At 42.5% G+C, this 25,618-nt stretch overlaps 1 protein-coding gene across 1 annotated transcript in view; it reads right to left on the bottom strand.

Annotated features, from left to right (window-relative positions):
• Pla2r1 (phospholipase A2 receptor 1) overlaps positions 1-25,618 on the bottom strand; it is a 126,009-nt gene that overhangs the window by 20,330 nt on the left and 80,061 nt on the right. The window contains exons 12-20 of the mRNA XM_052182556.1: positions 18,346-18,548; positions 15,163-15,308; positions 12,466-12,550; positions 9,289-9,421; positions 8,717-8,752; positions 8,079-8,236; positions 5,159-5,223; positions 4,353-4,456; positions 1,978-2,114 (exon numbers count right to left, since the gene is read on the bottom strand). Of these exons, the coding sequence (XP_052038516.1) occupies positions 1,978-2,114; positions 4,353-4,456; positions 5,159-5,223; positions 8,079-8,236; positions 8,717-8,752; positions 9,289-9,421; positions 12,466-12,550; positions 15,163-15,308; positions 18,346-18,548 (1,067 nt within the window). The remainder of the gene's footprint in view (positions 1-1,977; positions 2,115-4,352; positions 4,457-5,158; positions 5,224-8,078; positions 8,237-8,716; positions 8,753-9,288; positions 9,422-12,465; positions 12,551-15,162; positions 15,309-18,345; positions 18,549-25,618) is intronic.

A 25,618-nucleotide genomic window follows, 5' to 3' on the forward strand; every position in this document is an offset into this window, starting at 1 on the left:
ATGTGCGTACAGCTACATCGTTGTTTTACATGGTTTCTAGGGGTCTGAACTCAGGTTGTCAGGCATGCTTGGCCCAACAAGTGCTTTACACAATGAGCCTGAGGCTGAAATTTGATCTGACATGTATTTTCAGAAAAGTCACACAATTATACAAGCCTCCAATTTCTTCTACGTAAAAACTGGAACAATAACTTTGTATATCTTAAAATTTTAGCCAAATGAGAAGTGTTTATGAAACTGCCCAGTAAAATTCAGCCAAGTGAGAACAATACTAAGTATTCGTGATAGATGGATAGATGGGTGGGCAAAGGGTAGTCGTGTATTGTATAGGACGGCTTTCTGAGTCAGACAGTTGCCACCTTCAGTGCAGCTATGCCCCGACTGTTACTCTCACGGGGAGAAGAGGGGTCGGAGACTCTCGTCCACGTGCAAGCTCATCCAGCTTCTTCATACACCTGTTAATACAATGCTAGCTGCATGTGGCTTGTGGGAGGGGCTAGGGCACGTAGGCAGGGGAAGAAGGAAGAACCTTGTGGCTATCGCATCACCTATGCTAGGTCAAGACGTCCCCATAAGCAGCCCTTCACCTATGCTCTGTAAGGAAACCAACAAGCAAGGGGCTCTTCAGTGACCTTTGTAGAATAATACCTCTGTCTCTGGGAACCTTAGGAGTAGGGATAAATATAGCTCATATCACTCTTACTCCTGGGTAAGAATTTTGGCAACAATTTTGCTATAGAATATTACTCAGCCTTAAAAAAGGAAAAAAAAAATTCCTGTTACATATTATAACATGGTCAAGACTTAATGACACCACACCAAATGAAGTGAGCCAGTCATCAAAGAATAAATATACTCCCTGATGTCATGTACGGGAAGCATACACAGTATGTCTCAGAGAGGCATGAAACACAGCAGTGGAGACATTTCTTCATGTGCCAGGGTGTGAGGGGAAAGAAGAATAGGGCATTGTTATTATTTAATGAGAGTAGAGTTTTGGTTCTGCACGAAGAAAAAGGACCCAGAGATGCATTGTACAACACAACAGTGCTGAGCCCCTGCAAACCACACACTGAAAATGATGGTGTGTGTATTTCACCATAATTAAATTAGCCCTATATCACTGACCATGTCTGTACAGAACCCAGGTGCCTTCGCTGACAGAGTTAACAGTGATGTTAAGATGCTGAAGAAGATCATGCCAGCTGGTGTGATCGAACACTTAGCTTCAAAACTGGCAGTCCACAATCAGAGAGCAATTTCAGGTTAGCGTACAAAATTATGACACCATCTCATTTCTTAGTCCTCTAAGAGTTAAACAATCCCAGTTTGGGATTTACTTTAATCCCTCCCAGCCAAGGCCTATAAAGTTATTTTATTACAAAACATAAGGAGTGAAGGCAAAAACCTCTGCCTTAATTGAAGGCAGCATCAGAAATCATAAACCTGGATGATGCTGTCCCTGCCGGCAAGCCTTTTCTCTTAAATTGAATTCTGCACAAAGCACCAGCTTTACGAGGCTCAAGATGACCCCGACCAAATTACATCATTAGTTCATTAGTTACAGGGAGGTGGAGGCCTGCTGGTTCTGGGCAGGGAAGATGAGCAGGAGGGTGTGTGGGCCCTCTAAATATATAGTCTATTTGTAGGCAGGGGCTAGACAAATGGGCACGCAGACACACACATGCACTGCAGACATGCAAACACATCATATCCCGTGACGCAAAAGGCAGTCACTAATAAAATTGTCTCTACAGATGAGGTGAGGAGGTATGGCCACTTTACATGAAATCTTTTAGTGACCAAAGGGAAAAGGTTTCTGAAACCATTAGGATGTGATAGTGACATCTCAGGTTCCCTCAGAAAACGGGTGCTTACAAAAACAAAAACAAAAACAAACCTACCCCCACTTTTAATCACCTTTCAATTGAAGCTCAATAAAGAGAAACAACGATGACTTGACAAGAAGAAACCTACCTTATAGTTAAAATAAAGCCACCCCTTGGGGCACGTCCCATGCTGTACTGGTGGCTTTTCCTTCTCGATGACCCAAATTTTCACTCTCTTACAGACGCTGGGCATAGGAACAGAACAGTTCTCAGTCCCCCAGAGCCCTGCAGGAGGAGACAGGTCGGAAAGTCTCAGGAACACGGACAATTCCCCTCAAGTTCTCATGGGTTGCTTTTCGAGACTGCTATGATTTTTTGTATTTTATTTTTTTGAAGTCTGGAACCTAACCAAACTACTATTTATAGAGATTTCTAGTAACACTTGTCTGGGCAAGGTGAGATCCGAGTAATTAGAATGTCAGAATATAAGAACTGTTTACAAAAGTAAACAAATGCTAAAATTGAAACAGGATGCATTTAAAGTCCTGTGACTATTTGACTTGGGATGCAAAACAAGACTTCATAGTTTGTAAGTATCCAGCTTCAGAATAGAGGAGAAACGAGTCTCAGATGGTCATTTGTAAAGATTTTAAAACACTTCTAAACTTTATAAAATGTCTTCAAAAGTGCAGGTTAGATATACCTAATCTAAATTCTAAAACTGGTAGAGCCCCTCTCAGTATCCCCAACCTGAAAACTCCAAAACACTTCTTATCTGATCAACTCGGATCAAAGATCCTCAACCTACGTACTAATGTACGAAAGTTAAATCAGAACTTCTCAAACAGAGGATTTCTCAGTCTCGACCCTTAAATGACCGACTTCCATAGGAGCCCGTCTTCTGTAAGACAGAGCCTCAGCTTCCCAGCCTCCTGCAAGCCGTCTTTTACTTTAGAAGGGCTGCAGTTCCAGAGAAGCGGTGACAGGGACACGTGTAACTAAATGCCTGACTAGAAGCTGACACACAGCGCAGGGCAGGCTTAGCTTCCTGTATCAGAACAGGAGCAAAACCTGCTGCTAAGGTGGGGCTGGGCTTTGAGTGTCAGTGCTGATCTCAGCTCTTCCTGCAAACAGCCCTTTCCACAGGCTGTTGTGACACCTGCTGGTAAAGCAAGCGGATTAACTGCAGCTTTCTCCTTACTCTGTAATGGACCAAGTCAGTTACCTTCCTTCTTTCCTTCCTTCCTTCTTTCTTTTCTTTCCTTTTTTTCATGTTTGAAAGTATGACTTGTGTCAAAAGACACTCAGCCTAGGCAGCACTGTTCTTAGAACAGAAGCCAGCCTCTAGCCTCACTGCCATTGAATCTGATTTGTAGACAGGTTCTCTTCTAAGATGAGTAATCATTAGAGTCAGAGACGATGATGACGGTGGTGATGGTGATGGTGATGGTGATGATAGTGAACTGAACATAGGTGCTTTATTTAAAGATTGTTTATTTTTATGTGCATTGATGTTTTGTCTGCATGTATGTCTGTGTGAGGAGGGCACCAGATCCCTTGGAACTGGAGTTACAGACAGTTGTGAGCTTCCATGTGGGTGCTGGGAATTGAACCTGGGTACCCTGGAAAGGCAGCCATCGTCCTTAACTGCTGAGTCATCTCTCCAGCCCTGAATATAGGGATTTTCTTTTTTTATTTTTTCTTTTCTTTTTCTTTTTCTTTTTCTTTTTCTTTCTTTTTTTTTTTTTGGTTTTTTGGATTTGTTTTTTTGAGACAGGGTTTCTCTGTATAGCCCTGGCTGTACTGGAACTCACTCTGTAGACCAGCTGGCCTCGAACTCAGAAATCCGCCTGCCTCTGCTTCCCAGAGTGCTGGGATTACAGGCGTGTGCCACCACCGCCCGGCGGGATTTTCTTTTTTTAATGTGAGGAAAAACAGAAGTAAATTTCCCAGAGGTTAAAGTGTTGGCCAGTTTACAAATAGGAAAGTAGAGATATATGAAGAAATAGCTCCGCATTGAAGTTTCACAGAGAATAGCATCTTCAAGGCATGCTTTTTCCCCACTGTATCTGTCCAAATTAGTTAACTCTTAATTGTTTTGGGTGGGGACAAAATCTGTTTTGTTTATATTTGATAGGAAAATGCATGCTTGTCTTTTAAAAAATACTTAATTTTACTATTGTACGCTTGAGTGTTTTGCTTGAATGCATGTGTATGCATGTGCCTGATACCAGCAGAGGTCAGAAGAGGACATTTCATCCTCTGGAACTGGAGTTACAGTCAGTTGTGAGCCGCGACGTGGGTGCTGGAAAACCAGGTCTCAGCCCCTGGGCCAGAGGTGCGACTCTGTATCAGTGTCTGTAGGCTCCCTTTGGTTCCATTGGCTCTCCAGGACTTATCTATCTATAAGTTATTTGCGGGCATGTGGCTGCATGGAGGAGAGTGGCGGCCTCTAGAGGTGGATCCATTAGCGACCTCTACAGGTGGTTCCAGTATAAACCCAAACATGGACAAGGAACTAACCTGTTATGGAAGATATGAAGACACATCGCTTTCCCGGGTTATCCACCCTTTCTTCTCTTCCTTTGTCCCAGTTCTGGAATATCACGGGTGACCCATTACTCCACCTGTAGGAAAATATAAAGAGATTTATTTTTTTCACACGGATGTTGTATCATTGTGTTTGAGTATATGTGCCGAATGTGTGTAGATGCCTGTGGAGACCAGAAGGGGGCGTCAGATCTCCTTGAGCGGGAGCTACAGGTGGTTGGAGCTGCGCAGTGTGGGTGCTGAGAATGAAATTTTGAAAGAGAAGCGAGTGCTCTTAAGCACTGAGCCATCCCTCCAGTCTCAGGGCGGAAAAAAAACATTAAGGTCTCATTTTGCATGTTCAGTATCTGCATCCACCCTTGTAGTTCTAGGGTATGGACCTGAAGTATAATAGTTTATTCAATTTGGTTAAGTGCACACACAGCATTTTACCTGTAGTTAATACTGCACTGTACTCACAAAGTTTTCTAAATTTAACTTTATGCTGTGTTTCTCTCTCTCTCTCTCTCTCTAACACACACACACACACACACACACACACACACACAATAGTGCAGGCAGCCTGCACAGGTAATGGGGATGTTTGTCGGATAGTTTGGTGGTGGTTCCATTGGTACTGAAGTGAAAAGCACTCATGCCTTTTGTTAGAAGAATGAACATTTGGAAGTTAAGGCTAATAGGTGAAGGCCATTCAGCGAACCAATCACCAAAACCCAGTCCACTCATTGAGCACATGCAAACTTGTCAAATGTGAAATACAGATTACTCTGGGTTCATACTGAATTTGATCTCTGGTTCTTCCTTCTTCAAGTCCGATCCACCAATTCACACCATACTTTGATAGCTATTAAAGGGAAGAAAGAGAGAAAATGTCAGCATTTGCTGTGCTTGTTTACACTGTTTTACTATTTGGATCAATGGAGATGCTATTAGATTTTTTAATTACTACTATGTCACCCGGTTACATAAAGAAGAGCAACTAAGGGCTGGCATCTAGAGAAAACATGAAATTGAATTATTCTAAAGCACTCCCTGTTCATTTTGAAAGAGAATGGTAGTAAACCATTGAAAATGTTTTCTGTTTCATTCATCTTGAAAGGCAAGGCTAACTCCGTGAGAAGCCACGTAACATAAAAGACCGGTACTTCTTGTGACTATAATTAGTGGTTTCTCTCCGTGATTTATGGGAGCTCACTGCAGATGTCACATCTATTTGACAAACAAGGTGCAAAGACATTAACAGAATAAAGATTTAGAGTCTAGGCATATTAGTCTGTAAACCTTTAGACAGTGTCCGCATTGAGAGAGAGAAAGAGAGAGAGAGAGAGAGAGAGAGAATATGACAAAAGAATCCTGCAGCATTCCAATATCTGACAACTAGCAAACTATCCATTTTATTAATCTACAGCTGATTATTAATCACCCAGTCTAAGCACAGTGAAGTGTCAAATTGAAAAAACATGGACATGCAGGTACACACACATGTACACACTGCACTGCAGATATAATATAATGCTGGACTTATGGGCCAGGAAATTAAAGCCTTCTTAATCATAAAAGAGGAAGGGACAGAAGAGATTTCACTGAGCCTTCTCGAACAGCGTGCTTTATGGCGTATCTGCCCCCTCTGTAAGTGTATCAAAATTCAAATTAACTTTTATATGCTCAAACCCTATTAATGTTAAGGCCTTATACATTTAAATTTTTATTTTTATTTCCTTTGGGGAAGGCTTGGGGATACATTTTAAGATATATTATTTATTTCCATATGAATGGCAAGTCTACAATAGAACCTGATAGCTTGCTAACAGTCTTATTTTGAAACAAGTGTGCTTTTACTTCTTCAACAGCGTGGCTGTCGGCCAGATGGGCAATTTGAGAATATTGCAAGGGGGAACCACTATAATTTGAGATCCCTGAGGAACTGTTGTATGGGCCTGTTCCCACATGCTGAATTCAGAGGCCCCTTTTCAGACTTTGGAGTAGTTCTGTAGCGATTGGCTGTGGGTACAGCAGGAAGACAAGAACTCCATTGGGTCTAAGGAGGGTGCATGGGCAGCAGCAGTCAAAATCATGGCCTGACCACTCACTGCCCCAGTTTAGGGCCTTTAAAGGGAAGTTATGACATTTATATCTTTAATGGCTTATTTACTGCCACCTGAATTAAGGTGTGGTCATCTGCCACACAGCACATCACAGCTGTGAGGTGTGTGGTAGAGAACTCAGAACAAGCTGCAAGCTGCCCAGACAAAGCAGCTTGGTATGGAAAGTGAGTATTTTAAATGTTAGCTAGGTATATAGCCATAACAACTGAAACCTAATAATAGGTGTTTGAAAGAAGAAATGTAATATGAGCATGCATTTCACAAATCAGTAGCGTTACGGTTAGCTGACATGGAAGGTCATTTCCCAATGAGCTAGAAACACAGGCCGACGTGTTCATCTGCTAAGCCAATTAAAGCAAAGACATTCAATCTGTCATCTCTTAGGTTTCTACCATAGCGATCAAGGGTGTTAATTTAAGGTTTTAAACTGCCAGATTTTAAGAAGTAATAGATTTGATATATAGTTTTAGAAGTCTTTACAAGCACAAAACTTAAAACAGTGAGTTGCAGTTTTAAAAGGCAAATGCTGTATACCACAGATACAAGGAGCAGCCAAGTGATTGATTGGTGAGCCAATCACATCCTCGGACTCTCAAGTGCTGTAGCTTTTAATGTTTTTTTTTAATCATTGATCAGAAAGAGAAAATTAGAGAAGAGAAAAATATTCAAAGCTCACTCTAACCCCGCCCCCCCATCTCCCATGGCCTGTTATCAGAGCGGGAGGGAAAACATAAGCACTTTCAAAAGAAAACTCATTTTTGTTAGAAAAACTGAACCCAGCTTCCTATCTCATATTAAATTCTTCTACATTGCAAATAAATGTTATTTTTTATAGTAACAGTCCTAGTTACTATTCTTTATATAAAAGTGATATGAAAACCTATTCTTTCAAAGTAATTATTTATTCTAACTTTTTGACATTTTTTAGGATGGGTATGTATGGGTCAAAAGTGAACGGTATCACCTTTGCTGAGTTTGATTCCTCATTCTAGAATCAGTAAGTTCCCCTGCATCCACCCACTCATCAAGCATACTCTTAGGCATGAGACATCTTACTTGTGAAATGCTAATGCTCACCATAAATACCACCAGACTACTGACAACCAAAAGTACCAATCTCAGGCAGAAATAAATATTGCTTGGAAATCTACAGCTAGATCCTGCCACACTGAATGTAGATGTCTCCTCCCTCCCCAGTCTTTTATATTGAAATCCTAACTCACAAGATGGCAGGTTGGGACGTGGGCGCCTCTGGTAAGTGATTAGATCAGCGAGCCCTCGTGAGTGGCGTTAGCGTCCTAGGGAGATGGAGCTCAGAGAGTGAAGAATGGCTCTAGCTAAACTGAATCTCACTTAACACCATTGCTATTACAGAACAAATAGAAGGCAAAGGACAGAGGGACATAACAAACCCATGTCTCCATAATTTTCTATTAATCTGTATGGTCAGAAGGAAAAACTATCTGCACAGAAGCCAGGACTTTTACAGAAACTTAAATGAATGTGTAGAGTCAAATTTTAAAAATATGGCCTCTCCCAAGGACAGAAGAACGTGTACACTGTGAATTCCGCGTAATGATTTCTGTTCATGTACCACTCTGATTTTGCTGTGGATAAATTCTTGCTCCTGAGCAGAATAAATTGTGAGGAAATCACTTCGCAGCCAGCCGCAGACAAACTCAAAGGCGGCCCACTCCGCCGGGTGGGTGTGGAAGAGGTACTCGGCGTTCTGATAGAAGAGCCAGGGCGCATCTGCAAGGAAAACACGTGATCATGATGATGCTCTCAGGACTAGCGAGAGATGTCAGGCGGACTTGTAGGACTTCGGGCTGTGATTGGATCCCACATTGTAATTTGGTTGCTTGACATTTTAAAAAGGGGGTGTAAGTACGTATGGATACATTCACAGATGTGAGTGTGTACACACTTACGATTCACTTATTTTCTTAGTCTACCTCACTTGAGAACCCTTCACTAGTTTTCATAGGCTAGGGGTAGATCCTTTTTTAAAAATAATATGCCATGAAAATGGAGATGTGGTGTTAATTTCAACCCTACTTCATAAGTATATCTATTACTTTGATTATGCCCTTCTTGATCTGCTGATTTGAACTAGTTAGTCCCAGATTGATATATAAGAGAATGGGTGTGCGGAAGGATTGGATAATGCACTAACACTAACTCCTCTGTGGTGCGATTTAGAAGTTAGAGAATCACCAAGTTGGCCCTTACCGTACTGGTACCAGTCTGGAAAATTGGGTCTCACATCTGCAGAGCAAAAGCAAAACACATTGCCTGAGACTTCTGTACACGTGCACAGTTCTCAATTTCTCTAACCATACTATTCTTACTTCACCTTCCAAAAAATATATTTAAGGACAGATACTCTGTACTGTCTAGACTCTGTGAAGAGTTAGAATTTGCAGGGGAATCTCCAGAGCCTTACAGCAAGGACACGGACACTGGCTGGCGGCTACTGCGTGTGAGACACTGCTGGGTGCTTCCACACGCTCACAGTGCAGCACTCCCGTGTGCTTGTGATGTCAGAGGGATATTTCTTTCATCTGTGTTTATTCCGAAATGTCGGCTGGTGGCCTTCATTCCTAATGCACAGCTTGGCACAGGGTACCGCGCTGTGTTCCCTCCTTTGACTGTGATCCCGGCTTTAACTAAGTTAGCGTAGCTAGGTTCATCAGGAGGGTTGTTGGCAGCGTGGCTCGGGGTTCTAGTGCTGAAATTAGGACTCTTCATTTGAGAAAGTGCTGCGTAGCATTAAAATGCAAACATACAGAAAGAGCTTGTACCTCTTGGAATTTTGCATATCCACTCGTGTTTGGAAGCACAGTTCGAGGGCAACAATGTTTTGTTTGCCTTATACACAGCACAATTTTTTGCATCTTCTTCATAATAAGCATTGTCTAAAAATGAAGAGACAACCTGCGGCAGATGAAGTTCATTATTCCTTAATGACGGCCCCCAAAAGGAGTTTCATTCAAGATTCAAGGCACCCATGAATGCAAGCACCATTGACAGTGGCTCTCAACCTGTGGCTTGCAACCTCCCTTGGGGGTCCAACAACCCTTTCACAGACCATCGGAAGACACAGGTCTCTGCATTATGATTCATAACAGGAGCAATTTACAGTTATGAAGCAGCAATGAAAAAATCATTTTATGGTTGGGGGTCATCACAACTTGAGGAACTGTATTAAAGGATCAGAGTATTAGGAAGGTGGAGAGCCAGTGCTCTAGGGACTTCAGAGGGCTCTTCAGAAAGGTCTACATGTCACTCCAGGGTAAGATTGGTCCACATTTGTGAACACTAAGCTAATGGGTACTTAGCATTTTTTTTTCTATTTCTTTCTTATAAAGAGGCACGAGGGGCTGTGGAGATAGGGCAGCCACTAAAGTGCTTGCTGTACCAAACAGAAGGACCTGGGCTCAATCGGAAGCACCCACAATGAAGATTAAGGAAGAAAAGAATCCAACAGAGCAGTATGTGCCTGCTGTCCCAGGACTGCGGAAGTGAAGGTAAGAACCCTGGGCTTGCTGGCCAGCCACTGTAACCTAATGGATAAATTCCAGGTTCAGTTGGGAAGTCCCATCTCAAGAAAGGTAGAGTGTTTAGAAAGACACCTGACCTGGGCTGCTGGCTTCCCCGCACATGCAGATGTGCTCAAGCACAAGAATCTTTGTATTGTTTTTTTTTGTTTTGTTTTGTTTTGTTTTTTCCAGAAGAAATCAGATGTACACTTCATTCTGAGCTTGCAGACTCATGAGCTTGCCACTGGTGTTGTAGTGGTTTGAATAGTGCCCCGCCCCCTATAGGCTCATAGGGAGTGGCACTATTTGAAATGATTAGGAGGTGTGGCCTTGGTGGAGTGGGTGTGGCCTCGGAGGAGGAAGTGTGTCTCTAGGGGCGGGCTTGGAAGTTTCAGTTGCAGAACCAAGCTGGGAGGCTTCTCTCTCCTTCCTGCTACCTGCCAATCTGGAGGTAGAACACGTGGCTCTTTCTCCAGCGCCATGTTTGCCCGTGTGCTTCCTGCTTCCTGCTTCCTGTGATAATGGACTAAACCTCTGACCTGCAAGCCCGCTCCAGTGAAATGCTTTCCTTTATAAGAATTGCTGTGGTCACGGCGTCTCTTCACACCAATAGAACACTGACTAAGACAACTTTCCTGGGGTCATGGGTAAGCTTAGAGTTTCTGGGATGTCCCAGAGTTTGGTACTATCTTTGATGCCATCAACTCATCCAGTTTCTCTATCCTCATGTTTGGAGAATGACACGAGTTGTCATTCCTTTTGTCCTGTGCTGAGAACCTTCAGTATACCAGGACACTTAGTCTCATGGATTCTTAAGCAAATTGTTTGTTCTGTTACGAGTGAGTTTGAGTGACTAAAAGAAAGTATTTCAACTTCTATGTATTACGGTTTATTTCTCAAGAGCAAAATGGCTTTAGCGCCCCCTTCTGTTTCTGGATCTCAGCTTCTTCTTTAGCAAAAGAAATGGGCGGAGCTGAGGGATGCAAACCCTCTTAGGTCTCTTCCCACTCTTTATTCTTGACACCCTTTTTCAAAGAAGCAGTGTTGACGTGGAAGATGTGGCCAGTATCAGGTTTAAACTACCATTTCTCTGTTACTATTTTTCCCTGTAGGCGCACACAAGTTTTTCTTATTTACTTTTTTTTTCTTTTAAATCTCCTCTCAACTATGAATTTGAACCCTGTCCTTTGAATAGGCTTCCCCCCCCCCCCACGTTGGACTTTATCCACACTGGGCTGCTGGTATTGTACAAAGTGGGACAGCCTTGGGCAACCTGTGTGCAGATCCTGGCTGCCCTGTGTAATAGGCTATGTGGATTAATTGCCCTATTGTCCACTGGCACAGGCTGTTAAAAAGGTCTGGGAAACAGCAGCTATGTCAAATGATCCTTGAAGGCTGGCTCTAACCGCCCCCTTTCAGAGTTGAAATGGTGTCATGTCATTTTCCTTGCTGCCTTGATAGAAATCTTAGAATTCCTCAGTGCACCTGGAAGGACAACGCACCATCCGGGTCCTTCTTCCTTTTCCCAGAGCTTGTGAGTGCGGGGCGCACTGAAAAGCAAACCTTTGCCCCTTCACAAACTACCTTGTCTGAGTTATTTCTAAGGCAGATGCCATTTGTCCTTTTTCAGAAATAAAAATTCTCTCACTCTCTGTCTCTGTCTGTCTGTCTGTTTGTCCATGCCCATCTGTCTGTCTGTCCATGTCTGTCTGTCCATGTTTCTCTCTCTCTCTCTGTGTGTGTGTGTGTGTGTGTGTGTGTGTGTGTGTGTGTTGGGGATCGGGGACAGACAGAAGCCATAGAGGAGAGGTGTCCTGTGTCTTTCTCTCTACCATAGGGCTTTGATCTTTTCACTGAGCCAGAAACTCCTCAGCCCCACCCCACCCCACAGCCCCCACCCCGCCCCTAGCCAGGCTGGTTGGCCAGCAAGTTCTAGAGATCCACTAGTCTCTGTTCCTCAATACTGGAGTTATATGTAGTTATGCCTGGCTCTTTATGTAGGTATGGAGATTTGAACTCAGGTCCTCATGGGTACAGAGCAAGCATGGTTTCCACTAAGCTCTCTCCTAAGTTTCTAGGTACTTTCTTTCTCACTGTGACATGGAGAAAAGCCACATTACACAGACAGACAGGCATTCTGCAGCAAGGCTGGGTGACTTTGAAGTCTGGTATTACTGTAAAGACCAGCCATTTCTCTAAACAGAAAGCAGTTCAGGGGAGTATTTTTGGAGATTTGGATTTCCTTTCAGGATGAAATATAGGGTCCTCAGAACAGTATGTCACCCGAGAGTTCCCAGGACCTTGGAACAATCACTGTCTTAGCCAAGGTCTAGGGTAAATTTCCCAAAGTGCCACAGCCACTTCCAGGTTGTTTAACAGAGTGAGTCCCGGACAGCCTGGCTTGACTATATCTCCTGTGTATAGTGTGAAACAACTTACAGGAGACCCATCAGACCACGCCCAAGAACCGGCATTCAGTGGGTTCCGTTTATTAAATCCAATCCAGAACTGCCTTTCCTGTGTCCTAGGAAGAGAAGAAACAAAAGCGCTGTCTTTCCCATTTCATTCCCAGCATCAGACAGAAGGCTCTATGAGACAATGCAGATTGTCAGGATCAAACAAAGTGACATAAATGGAGCAAGCATCCCTTTGCATGCAAAGTCCTGCGTTTATAAAACGAGGGGAGGTTTTTAGACCCACATGCCCCCGTGTGGTTTCCTTGGAGCTCATGGGGAGAAAAATAAACCTCTACTGAGAACAGGAACTTTACATCAAGAATGGAATTACCTTTCAACCAGTGTCTGAGCACACGAAAGCAAGCTTCTAGGAGATCCTAGAGCTTAGCATCTCTGGATGACTTCAGCTGTGATACTACTTGCTACGAGACTTTGCTCTCTGCGCTGTTTTACCATGGTTTGATTTGTTGCTCGTTTATCAACTGTTTGTGTATTTTTTGCAAGTTGATCTCTATCATCCCCAACTACTAAAAGGGGACACAGAAAGTTTAGGGACTTTTTCTCCTTCCAGTTTCCAACATAAATATTTCTGAGGCAAATCAGCCCGGGCCATGGTAGATTAACTTGAGCAGTTGCCACTGGTTTAGAGTTGGCAAGGAGCTTCACAGAGAAGCATCGTCCCTCCTATTAGGCAGAGAACAAATATGTCAGACTGCGGAGTACTCAATAAATCAAGCAATAAAGCCTAATTGTACGACGAACCATCTCGCTGAGATAATTTTCTGAGAATAATTTTGAAGAATTAAAGATTTAAAAGATTCAGAAGTCGTGACAGATGCTTTCTCATGCTTGTCATAGAGGAGCGAGCTCTCTGTGGGGTCAGTTCTCAGATGTGTTAGAGGTCAGAGTCAAAAGGAAAGCCTCTGGCATCATTGGTGCCTGGGTGGCTACCTGTGATGTCACACTTCTAAGAAGAAGAGGGTGGCCTGTAGAAGTCAGGCCGGGGCTGGTAACCTCCAGGACACAGGCTAGGAACCAGCTTCCCTCTCCCCACACTGGGAGCATTTGCTCCACTCCTCACTGATTTTCCCATTCTCTGTTTTCCCTGGTCTACTGACTCATAGAAGACAAATTGATATTTATTTCTCTCCCGTAATTTCCTAAATTGTGTAATTTTTAAATAACACACATTTGACACAGCTGAATTCCCTTGGCAGCATGGACAAAAATAAAGCATAAATCATACAACTTTCATGTTCAGATGCTAAAGATCAATAATTTGGAAAATGCACAGGATTCTGCTAGGAACTTTAAGGATGGACAGAATGCCATTATCTTTGATCTTTAAAGGGAAAGTGTTTACAGATCTGGTCTATAGGCAGAATGTGTAAGCATGACTCACAAGGGGTTAAAGTACCAAAGCCCAGCAGAACATCGGACAGTGGAGGCTGTCCCTCAGAGCCTGCAAGCAATCCAGTCAAAGAGGAAGCTTCTCCAACACCAGCCTCACAAAGTCTGAGATGCCCTGTATCCCAAGGGCTCTGTATATAGAGGGCTCTGTATCCCAAGGTGCCCACTACGTAGGCTCCGACTGAGAGCAAGGGCTTAGGTCAGAGGCTCCTGTAGGAAATTGTGGTTCCATGGGCTCTCAAGAAGCTCGTTTCAGAGGGAAAACCATTTGTAGAGAAAGTGCCTTCTGCTAGAAGTCTTCATAATACTGATTATTCATAGCTTATTTCTAATAGTGTGCATTGTTTTTTAGTTTTATTTGATCCCTCTGATGCTATATTCCTTACCCCTCTCAAAAAACAATAACAATAGCTTCTCCACTAGATCCTTTCCATATGGAGTCACTCTAAGATCACCTGCAAGGTCAGTTTTTGTAAACACTAAAGGTGAGTAATTGTGGGAGTACCCTATGAAGCCTTTAGTTACTTCCAATTTCAACTTAGTTAACAGGGTTGGGAATTTAGCTCAGTGGTAGAGTGTACCCTGGGTTTGGCCACAAACAAATGAATAAACCAACCAACCAACCAACCTACCAACCAACCAACCAACCAACCAACCAACCAACCAACCAACCAACAAAAACAAGACTATATTTGTAACTTCATGAGTATGCACATTCTAACAATTGGTGCACACTAATAGGTGACCATTGATTTCTTCGAATGTGCAGTTAGAGAGCTGGTTTGGATTTTGTTTTAAACTGATTGAATTCCCTTCCCCAACAAAATCTTAAATGAACTCTAATCTATGGAACATCCTTAGCAGCAGAATGGGATTGTGTTCTCTGGGGGCTTGCAAGCAAGGAGCCAAAGCTCTGCCCAAATAGTCCCATTTAACCTAAGACCCTCAGCATCCTCAGAAAACGAACATGTTGAAATCCACCAAACTAGATATGGCTGGAAGCCCAGCTCTGAAAAAAATCTGATCAAAGGCGCACACACACAAAAAAAGATTTGAATATCTAAACAATGATCACTTTGTTCTTTGTTTCTACACAATGTGAACCTGGCGCAATATAAATGCAAAACTATATGAGGATGATAGTGCCTAACTCATTTTAAAAGTGAAAGAAATACTGACGTAAACAACCACTTGGGATACTCATCCCTATGAAGGCACTACTAGGAGACAATTTTTGACTACAATCTTCTCAAAATTAGAAAGTATTTACCAATTAAATTTTGCATGTAGAAGCTTATTCACGAAATTTTCTTCCTCTATATGGGAAAAGCTTGCAAGGTGAGCTCCAAACTCCTCACAGAAGGCTTCTGCTTCTCTCCACGATCTTTTCATCAGGACCTTTTCGCTATGAAACACCTGTAGAGCAACACAAAAGAGCCAAGCTGCTGAGTTCTCCTTTTCTCTCTTCTCTTGGAGGGGTATTCGGGGCAGAGGCGGGAGACATCCTCCATGCTGAGTGCGGACCCTTTCCGCTGAGCCAGACTTCTGCCCCTTTCTTATTCTTCACTGAAATTATGATTTGAAGGATTAACATAGATCACACCAGAACATGTCTAGTCCTTATAAGACTTTTGGCTCCCTCTAATACCTTCCTTGGTTTTTTTCTCACTATACTTCTTAGGACAGACATAGAGTTTTCTCTTAATAAATGTTTGTCAATATGTAAGGAAAAGCAGGTCACACGACATTAAGAATACCAGGTCACACACCTATAAACAACCTGGCTTAGGCCCAGAGCATCTTGCTTCCAGAATCCATCCAGGTCTATTCTGACAGTCTGCCTATTCAGTTAGAATTTAAGGAATGACAATGACATTGTTGGATCGGTCACAGGCAAGGATAACAAAGGCCCAAGGCCTAGAGCAGGTCTATCTCTAGGCTCTTTGGGTCTTCGATGAGCCAGCAGAGCCATGGTATCTAAACTCTGCTATTCATCAGCTGCTGTGGTACCAGGAAGTGGTGGCTTTGGGAGCACCTGCTTTTGTCTCAGTCTGATCCGGCAGGAGGCCGAGGACCCAGAGCTCCCGTCCTGGGCCTCTGCACCCTCACTGTTTGTAACTAAGGTGACTATGCTTGACCCTCGGATGCTGGAAGTACAGTCTCTGGCCAGCTTTCACTGGGCTCTGATTTGCTGAGACCGGAATGAATGGTATTCCAAATCCTGTGGAGCACAGCACAGCCTTTCCATCTTTTAAATGATATGTCAAAACTTGCCTCCTTTGGGACCCTCTCCCTGAACCACTCTAAATTCATAAATCCACCACCAAGCACATCAGGCATACCTTCCATTTGTTGACACATCAGGGTGACAGACAGTAAAAAAAACCACTGTACTGGGAGTCCCAAGACTCGGGGATTTATTCCAACTCTGTCAATAAATAATTGTGATCTTGGGCAAATCACTTCATCATACTGGCTTTGGTTCACTCATTCCTGAAGTTTAACTTATTGTTTCACGGTTGTGGTGTCTGGGCCCTTTGTTTATGAATTTTATGTGGGGATTTCTTGTGTGTACATTTAAATGAAGAGCATCCAGTTGTGTTTCCGGCTATATTCCTTCTGCAGTGTTTGTGGAATCCTGTCTGTCTCCATCCTGGCTGTGTCCATCGGATGGGGAAGAGCTTTCTTCACAGGTTTGGAGAATTTCTCCCTATCAGATGAACCAAGAGAAGACTACCAAACAGAAGACTAATGTTTAAAAAGAGGGTATTTCTAATGGGACAGTTGTGAGACTAGGTTTAAATCTCGGACCTAAGGCTAATTTGCAAGCAGATATTTCTTCCAGGATTTCATATCATGTGTACGTCTCATATATAAATTGAACATTCTTAATCTGGAAATTGAAGTTATGAACTACTCTAACATCCAAAACTTCTGTGGGAGTGACATTCTTGCCTTCTGACCGTTATAAGTGGGTAGACAATTTCATGTTCTAAACACTGCATAAAATGACCTTCAGGCTATGTGTACTCAGTGTATGTAAAACAAATGAATTTTGTATTTAGACTTAAGTCTCAACTCCAAGATATCTCATTATGTATATGTAAATATTTCAACATCTTAATCTCCAAACCACCTTGCTTTAAAGCATTTATATATATACTTATATATAAATATATATATATATATATATGTAAATATATAAAATGTAAGGGCTGGAGTGCTGGCTCAGCAGTTAAGAGCACTGCCTATTATTCCAGAGGTTCTGAGTTCAATTCTCAACACCTACATGGTGGCTCACAACCATCTATACTGGGATCTGATGCATTCCTTTTTCTGGCATACATGGAGACAGAGTACTCATATAATACATAAATAAATAAATATATAAATAAATCTTTAGGAAAATTATATGTATATATCAATATATCTATATATGTAAATATACACATAAACATATAGGTATATATGTACATATATGTATAAAACTACACATACATACCAACCATCTGTGTTACCTTGTTTGATCTTCAGGTGTCTAGCAGGCTTTAAAGTCTTTCTTTAGTTTAGGAATTATTCCATAACAAGTACTTTATGCGTGGGCTTACAAACAGTATAGAACAGCACAATTTTAATACCCGTTGAGTGCTGGCTTCCTTATTTGCTACATGCTTGGCAATATAAACAGCACTGACTGGTGCCTTTGTACTTATTATAGGAAGACAATTTCGTAAATGACCATGGCTGGCCTTGCTTTGTTCCTTCTTGATTGCAAATCTGGTGCAGAATGTACTGAGAATGCCACACTCTGAGGAAAGGAGGGACTGTCCTTGTCCCTCCCAGAGCAGGGAGTCCTGCAGTGTTTTATCTCAGCTGACCCAAGTGCTTTGTGAGGCAGAAAGCCCAGAGAAGAGCGCTTTCCTAACCCGTGGGCTGAGGTAGGAATATAGTCCATCTGCCACCCTGGGTAGCTGTCCTGAGCATCAAGAGATAGGCTTGCTGAGATCCTAGGATTCTACTGTTCTTGCAGCCTACCTGTGAACAGTAAAGTAGATTTGCCTGACTTACGGGAGTGGTCTGCCATACTGGATTTGAACTCTGGTCTGCCATACTGGATTTGAACTCTGGCAGGTGAAATTGTTCAAAACTTCCCACCAGTTCTAGGAACTGGTGAAGCATTTAGAGTCCTTTCCTACCATGCCTACCTAATGCATAGAACTCTATTCCTTGGGATTAATACTGATGCATGGTATTTCTGTTTTTGGTGACACTGGGGATAGCTGCCCTTTAAAAATAATTGGAATAATTTGGAATATAAACACAGGAGAGGGGCAGTGGATAGGGGCTGTGCATATGCTGTGTACCAGGCACCATGACAGAAAGCTTAGAATAAAAAAAAAAAAAGGAGGGGGATCCATGGACCGAATGAACATGCAGACAGCTTTGACATCACCTTGAAGCAACTGGCCAGACCAGTGTCTGATTCCCAATCCATAGAGCAGGGGTGAAAGGGCCACCTCTCCTCAAACTCTGTTTTCTCCCAGATTTTGACTGGTGTCTTGCACAGAGACATTGCCTTAAAGTTGCTACAATCCTTCACTTCCCAGCGACCAAGTGAACTTCCTCCTCGCACGACAACACAGCCACCACGATTGCCTAAGAGCAGAAAACAAGCCATCTTAATACAATATGATTGGAACAATTTGTGCTCCAAAGACAGCTCTCTGGGGTGTTGAATAATTGACACGTCACAATGAAGCACCAAGAACAATGGAGATGAAAAAAAATGCTTCATTGGCACAATTATCTCATTTCTCTTCATCTCTGGAGAGAAGAACAGAAAATAGGATCATGAGAGAAAAGAGGCTCTGAAGCCTGAAATTTGGACGTTGTCTGCTTTCAGCTCACATGGTGAATGGCAGGAAGTGAGGTGCAGCTCGACGATGTGAAGCTGAAGAATGCCCCGCCGCTCCATGACGTGCTTTGAAACCTCATTGTGAGGATCACAATAAGATGTGCACAGCGATCATCCCCGGAGAGCGAGGTGCATCGGGGCAGACTAGTCAGATGAATAATGGATTCAAGGCAGACAAGAAACACAACAAAGACCTAAACTCTAAGCCACAAGCCACGGAGAATGGAGAAATTGAGATAAACTCTGGAAATGAGATCTCAGGGGGTTGGAGGCAGAAATGGCAGCTATCAGGGAAACGAAGGGAGAGATGGCTTCTGAATAAGACACAAAGCATACTGATCTCACAGTGAATACCGTGTAAAACGTCTTCAGTTATGGACGAATACATCTTTTATGTTTGCTGAACACAAAATATACTTTTTCATAGAAACAAGTGTTCAGAATTCTAATGAAGATTTTGAAGACACGGCTTTATTAATTAGTCCAGGCTGGGTCTCACATCTGTGATCTTCCTTTCTCTGTCTCCTGAAACCAAAGTGTGGACCACCATGCCTGGGCCACTGAAACAACATCTAGACTGAGTGAGGTTTCTTAAGTTTGTGCAAAATATATACAATTTATAGGACCACTGAAAACCTGCATTTCACATTTCAGTGGATAGTAGTTGAAAATAATCCTGTTTTAAAAACTGGATGAGACCAGAGACTGGTCTGGGCAGTTATTCCTTTTCCTCCTTGAGTCCAGGCTGATTATTCGGTGAAGGGAATTGATATTCAGCAACCACAGGAAAGAATGTACCCGCAACATCCCGGGATACAGGGTAGGTCTGCTCAAAGCCCTTGGGGGAGATCAGAAGGAGCGACAGAGTCTGCTGGAAGAGCTCTGTCAGCAAAGAGTTTACAGGAGGTGCCATTTGAGTTGAATTTTGAAAGATGAAAAAGGAAAAGGGGTTTCAAGGTGGCCTTGTAAAAATCAAGTGACGTAGGAGGAGAGGGTGCACCTGGAGACTTAGGGCAATTTCGGACATAAAAGCATTTTAAAGCTATGTAGTTGTCTTGAGGTATTTATCTGCTTTAATTTCCCCTTAGAAGAAATGGCCGCTTTTTATTTTATATAGCCGGTACCTAGAACGGTCCTTATGTACGCAGACAAGTGTATGTGTCCAACAGACCCACAAAGGTGAAACAAGCTGATGTAGAGGAGGAAATACACTAAGCATGGCTTACATCAAACGAAGAAGAGTGTTGGGTCATATGAAGGCTAATGGATGCCTACAGTGGCCCAGACAACTACTTTGAACTCATGGAGTTGGCATGGGGTATGGAGAAGGCCAGAAATGGAGTTCGTATAATTACGTCTGCACTGTCAATGTTTTCTGGTCCTGTGAGTATACCTTTGAGATGATGCCCATGGCCCAGCTGGATCATAGGCAAGAGAGGTAAGGTATGTGCTCTCTGAAGTTAAGTTGAACTGTGGAACCCACATGCAAGGCCCAGACAAAACACTACACCACGGGGATGTTTTGGCCGGTGGGAAACACACAGCTCATTGGGCTCCCCCACCCTTCCTTTGAGGCATCCTGGCAGGGCTTTCCTTTATCACCCAGCATGGGTAGGAGGCCTTCTAGAAAGAATTCCTAATTTGGAGCCTGAAGTCTGGGCTTCTAGGCTCTGCACAAATATTTAATAACTTGACATTTGAATGGATTAATTAACCACAACAAGTCTTGTTGAAAATAGATAATCTCTTTTCTTCTCATGGGTTTTCATGAAGATCAAATGAAATCATTATTAAAAAGGACTTTGTGAATCAGGAGGTTAACACCATCTCCATACTTCTTATGGGCATTTTCATTACAAAACTGGGATTTATTTATTTATTTTTTTATGACACAAGTTCTGCTGTGTGCTCAAGAATGTTTAAAAGGTTTGACTCAGCAAGTTTACAGTAATACTCTTTCTGTTGGCTTTGCATTTTTTGTCTCACTTCCCCGCATTAGACAATGATTAACTAGCTATGGTTTCAGACGCTGTGGATGTTCAAGTCATCTTCATTAGCGAGGAAAGGAGATGTTTGTGGCCCACCATGAAGATGGAAAGTGCTATGGGAGTGTTATTGGTATTCTAAAGTGGCTAACTTAATGTATCATTTGACCCAAATGTTAGTTTCTCAGCCCCTGAGCAGCAGTAAACTGGTGTAATAAAGGGATGTTGGGCTAAGAGGAATCTGTAAGTCAGTTTGTGGGGAAGCTTGCCAAGCCAAATAAGAAGGGAGGGCTAGAAAGAAGGGGCAGTGTCAGGCTCCTCCCAAAACACAGTTCTTCTCCTGGACAACCCAATTCCCATTGGAGAAGGATGGATACCATCACCTTTGACCTCTCCAGTAACATCCTTAGGTATAAGCCAACCAAATCAAGCCAGTTGTGGTCTCAGGGCAGGAAGGAACTGTGCTGGGCCATGGTTCTTCTAGAGAGCTATTTGACTTGATCTGTTGAGTTGCTTCCAATTCCCTTCCACAGGTCTCTCCCATTCTTACTTTTCAAGTCTCTACCTGCCTCCCCTTCTCTCTTCCCTCTTCCCTCTTCTACAGTAAGACAAGGCTTCCTAGACAAGGAAGGTAAACTTTGCTGAATGCCCCAATCTGTTTAGCACTGCGTTGGCCACATTATTCAGTCTTTCTACTACGTCGTTTCTAAAGCTCTTGGAGGCAGAGACTGTGGTAGCATTTACTGATAGTAAAATTGAGGCTCAAAGATGTTATGACTCACCACAAGTTGCAGACTTAGAACGCTTGATCCTAGGCTAGAAATTGGACTTATCAGAGTCTAACTGTGAGATGGTACTGAGGCCCAGAGATGTATATATACACAGCTCCCAGAGGAACGAGTTCCCTTGGGCCTATGGTCCCTGTGTTACTGCTTAGTTCTCATCAGCTTGAGATGAACTAACACATATCTGTGAGGAGGGAACCTCAGTTGAGGAGATTCCTTCATCAGATTGGCCTGTGGTCATGTCTATAGGACATTTTGTTGATTGCAGGAGGGCCCGGCCCGCTGTGGATGGTGCCATCCCTGGGCAAGGGGACCTAGGCAGTAAAAGAAAGCTGATCAAGCCAGAGTGAACACAGCACTAAGCAGCTTCAATCAAGGTCTCTGCTTCAGTTCCTGTCTCCAGGTTCCTGTCTTGAGTTCTTTGATGATGGATTGCTTTGATTGGAATGTGTAAGCCCCATAAACACTTTCCTTCTGTCTTAGTTAGTGAAGGGACATGACCAATGCAACTCTTTTTTTGTTTGTTTGTTTGTTTGTTTTTTGTTTTTTGGATTTGGTTTTTTCCAGACAGGGTTTCTCTGTATAGCCCTGGCTGTCCTGGAACTCACTCTGTAGACCAGGCTGGCCTCAAACTCAAAAATCTGCCTGTCTCTGCCTCCCAGAGTGCTGGGATTACAGGCGTGCGCCACCACTGCTTGGGCAACCAATGCAACTCTTACAAAGGCAAACATTTAATTGGGCGTGGCTTACAATTTCAGAGGTTCCATCCATTATCATCATGGCAGGAAGTATGGCGACATACAGGCAGACATGATGCTGGAAAAGTTAGTTCTACATCTTAATCTGAAGTCAGACAGGAGGAGACTGTCTTCCACACGCAGCCAGGAGGAGGCCTCTGATTCCACACTGTACAGAGTTTGAGTATAGGAGACCTCAAAGTCCATCTACACAGTGACACACTTCCTCCAAAAAGGCCACACCTACTCCAATAAGGCCTCCTAATAGTGCCACTCTTTATGGCCAAGCACTCAAACATGTCTGTCAGTCTATGGGGGCCATACCTCTTCAAACCACCACACTTCTTAAGTTGCTTTTGGTCAGTGTTTTAGAAAGGCCAGTGAGAATAGAGTTCATGCCCTGTGTGCCACCCACCTCTGGTACCCCCTACTCAGCATGGTTCTTTCCTTGTGTGGCTACAAGATTCCTTTGAAGAACTCCATCACTGGTTACCTTGCTTGGCTATGAAGAAACCTGGAAATGTTCTCAGAGACAAGGCTGAGCACATGCTTAGTACGTGGCATTTCATTTCAAAACCCAGAGGAGCCTTAAGCTCAACCGTGCTGGCCTCGGTTTATTGATGTGACAGGTTTCCTAGTCCTCACTCTGAAGGGCACAAATAAGCACACAAGTCTGTCTGGCTTTGCCAGGGTCTGGTTGCCCTGAACTGGCAGGTTTCAACTGATTTGGAAGAACTAGGGCCCAGATACCCTGGCTGGTCCTGCACGGCTGATCTAGGAGGAATGGTCTTGATTCAGAGCTGAAGTTACAGAGTGTGGTGAAATAGTGACTTCAGGTGTTCTTTTAATCTGTTTGGACACGTCTGAAGCACACACTTACCCTAGAAAAGCTTTGCACCATCCAACCAGGAGATGACCTCCCATTTGCCTCTGCAGAGCTGTCTCCACTTATTGAATCTGTTCTCTCAGATCAAAGAACATTCCTGTTTCTGTGCATTATTGTCTCTCTCTTTAATCAGTAGCTAGTGGGTTCAAAACTGTGTTTTTTAATTTTACGGAATGTTCTACTTCTCTCAGAATACTAAGGCTGGGGAGTCCTTTTGCTGTTTTTAAAAAAGGAAAATGTCAGAATTTTCTGGTGTTGAGAGACTTAAGAATTGTGGCATAAAAGAAAAGACAGATAAAAGACAAATAAATCTGTGGCCCTGAACTGAAACTGAAAGTATGGGTTTGAAAAAATAAATCTCATCATTACAAGTACAGTGCAAGCAAACACAGAGGCCACACATGTCCCAGGCATGTCCAAGGAAATAGCTGATAAACAGGAACAAACTCACAGCAAGTTCCCTCATGGCCAGATTTGTGTGGCGATTACATTACTTCCCATCAAAAAAAAAAAAAAAACAAAAAAAACCCGGGGACTGGAGAGATGACTTAGCGGTTAAGGGCACTGACTGCTCTTCCGGAGGTCCTGAGTTCAAATCCCAGCAACCACATGGTGGCTCACAACCATCCATAATGAGATCTGATGCCCTCTTCTGGGGTGTCTGAAGACAGCTACAGTGTACTTACTTACATATAATAAATAAATAAATCTTTAAAAAAAAAAAGAAAAGAAAAAGAAAACCTGGGGCTTCCTGATGACCTGTCACAGGAATTCACATCTGGCTACAGTGACAGCAAGGACACTGTGGAAAACTGCAAATGTCACATCCTTGAAGACATTGCCATCAAACAGATGGGGCACGAGTTTTAGGAGAGTTACAGTGGATGGAGGTAGGCTAGTGCTTGAAGCACTTACTTTATTGTGAAGCCTCTAATTGCTCACTGTTGGAGGACGCTAGAGAGGAAGTCATCCTTTTGGAAACTAGGAAGAGAAATGTGTGAAGCATCTATGCTGACTTTCCTGTAACATCTGTACCACAAAGCAAAGAAAATATTCATTGCAAAGAGTTTGCTTTCTTATGGAAAATCTGGCTATAAATTAAGACACCTACAATAGGCCAGAGGATGTAAGTTTGGTAGGGGAGCCCTTCCTTATCAGGAAAAGACCCTGAGTTTAGTCCCCAAAGCAAACCAAACAACAACAAAGCTGTACTCTGTCAAATCAACAGATCTACATGTTGATCATCAAAAACTTCCTGTCACAAAGAGAAAATTGGACATTCTGATATTCTACATAGAACAAGTAGGTACCTGAAAATAGTTTATCTAAAGTGAAATAAACCTCAATATTGATCAGATCTTTGATTAAACAATGAGGTGTGGACTTTAGGAAGTTTATAGGATAAATAGTCTTCTTACATCAGTAAATATGCTATAAAAGGAAAAAGAGATGGACAAAAGCCTAGATATTAAAACAAACTTTACGAGACTTTACTAATATAGTATGTAAATGTTATTTAGATCCTGATCCAAGTCTTAAGTATACTATATAGTATACTTAAGTATACTAGTAGTTAGAATATATATGTGCCTGTCTGTCTGTCTGTCTGTCTGTCTATCTGTCTATCTATCTATCTATCTATCTATCTATCTATCTATCTATCTAACTATCATCTATCTATCTATTCATCCATCCATCTATCCATCTATCCATCCATCCGTCTATCTATCTATCTATCTATCTATCTAAGCATTAACTGAAAGATTTATGATATTAAAGAATTATAGTTTCAAATGTGATCATTGTAGTATGTTTTTGACAGGAAAGTCCTTATATTTTAGTGATAATATTACAATATTTGTGGATGAAATATTCTGATGTCTAAGATCTGTTTCAAGAAAAGACTCAGTCAGGACTGCGTTTAGAACTGAAACAACTCTGAGCATGATTCAATGATTGCTTGGTGGTTCATTGTAATATTTAATGAACATAAGACAAAGTTGAAAACAAATGGCTGAACTGTGCTTTCATCACGAGCTGCTCATCTTGCCAGTATACCTTAAGGACAGCCTTGGCTGAGTTTATAAAAAGCTTTTGGCTTCCCTTTCAGTGGTCAATTTAGGAAGTCAGTTTATGCTGGATTAAGAGTCTGCCATGGGGCCTGAGCTAATGGATTCTTCTGTGACAGGCAGGAGAGGAGATGTGATTTAAGGTGGTGTTTCTACAAGCTGCAATTTAAAAGGAAAGGGGAAGCACAGGGCCTTTTATATTGCTATTTTCCCCAGAAACAATTTACATTTTCATCTTATTCAGAGACAATTTACTCAGTGTCAGTCAGCACGCGCAGCCACGCTGAGCATATCACAGCATTATTTTTGCTTCAGGGAAAAGAGAGAAGAGTAATGCCACTCAAATAAA

Source organism: Apodemus sylvaticus, chromosome 5 (assembly GCF_947179515.1).
Source record: "Apodemus sylvaticus chromosome 5, mApoSyl1.1, whole genome shotgun sequence".
Lineage (NCBI taxonomy): Eukaryota > Metazoa > Chordata > Mammalia > Rodentia > Muridae > Apodemus > Apodemus sylvaticus.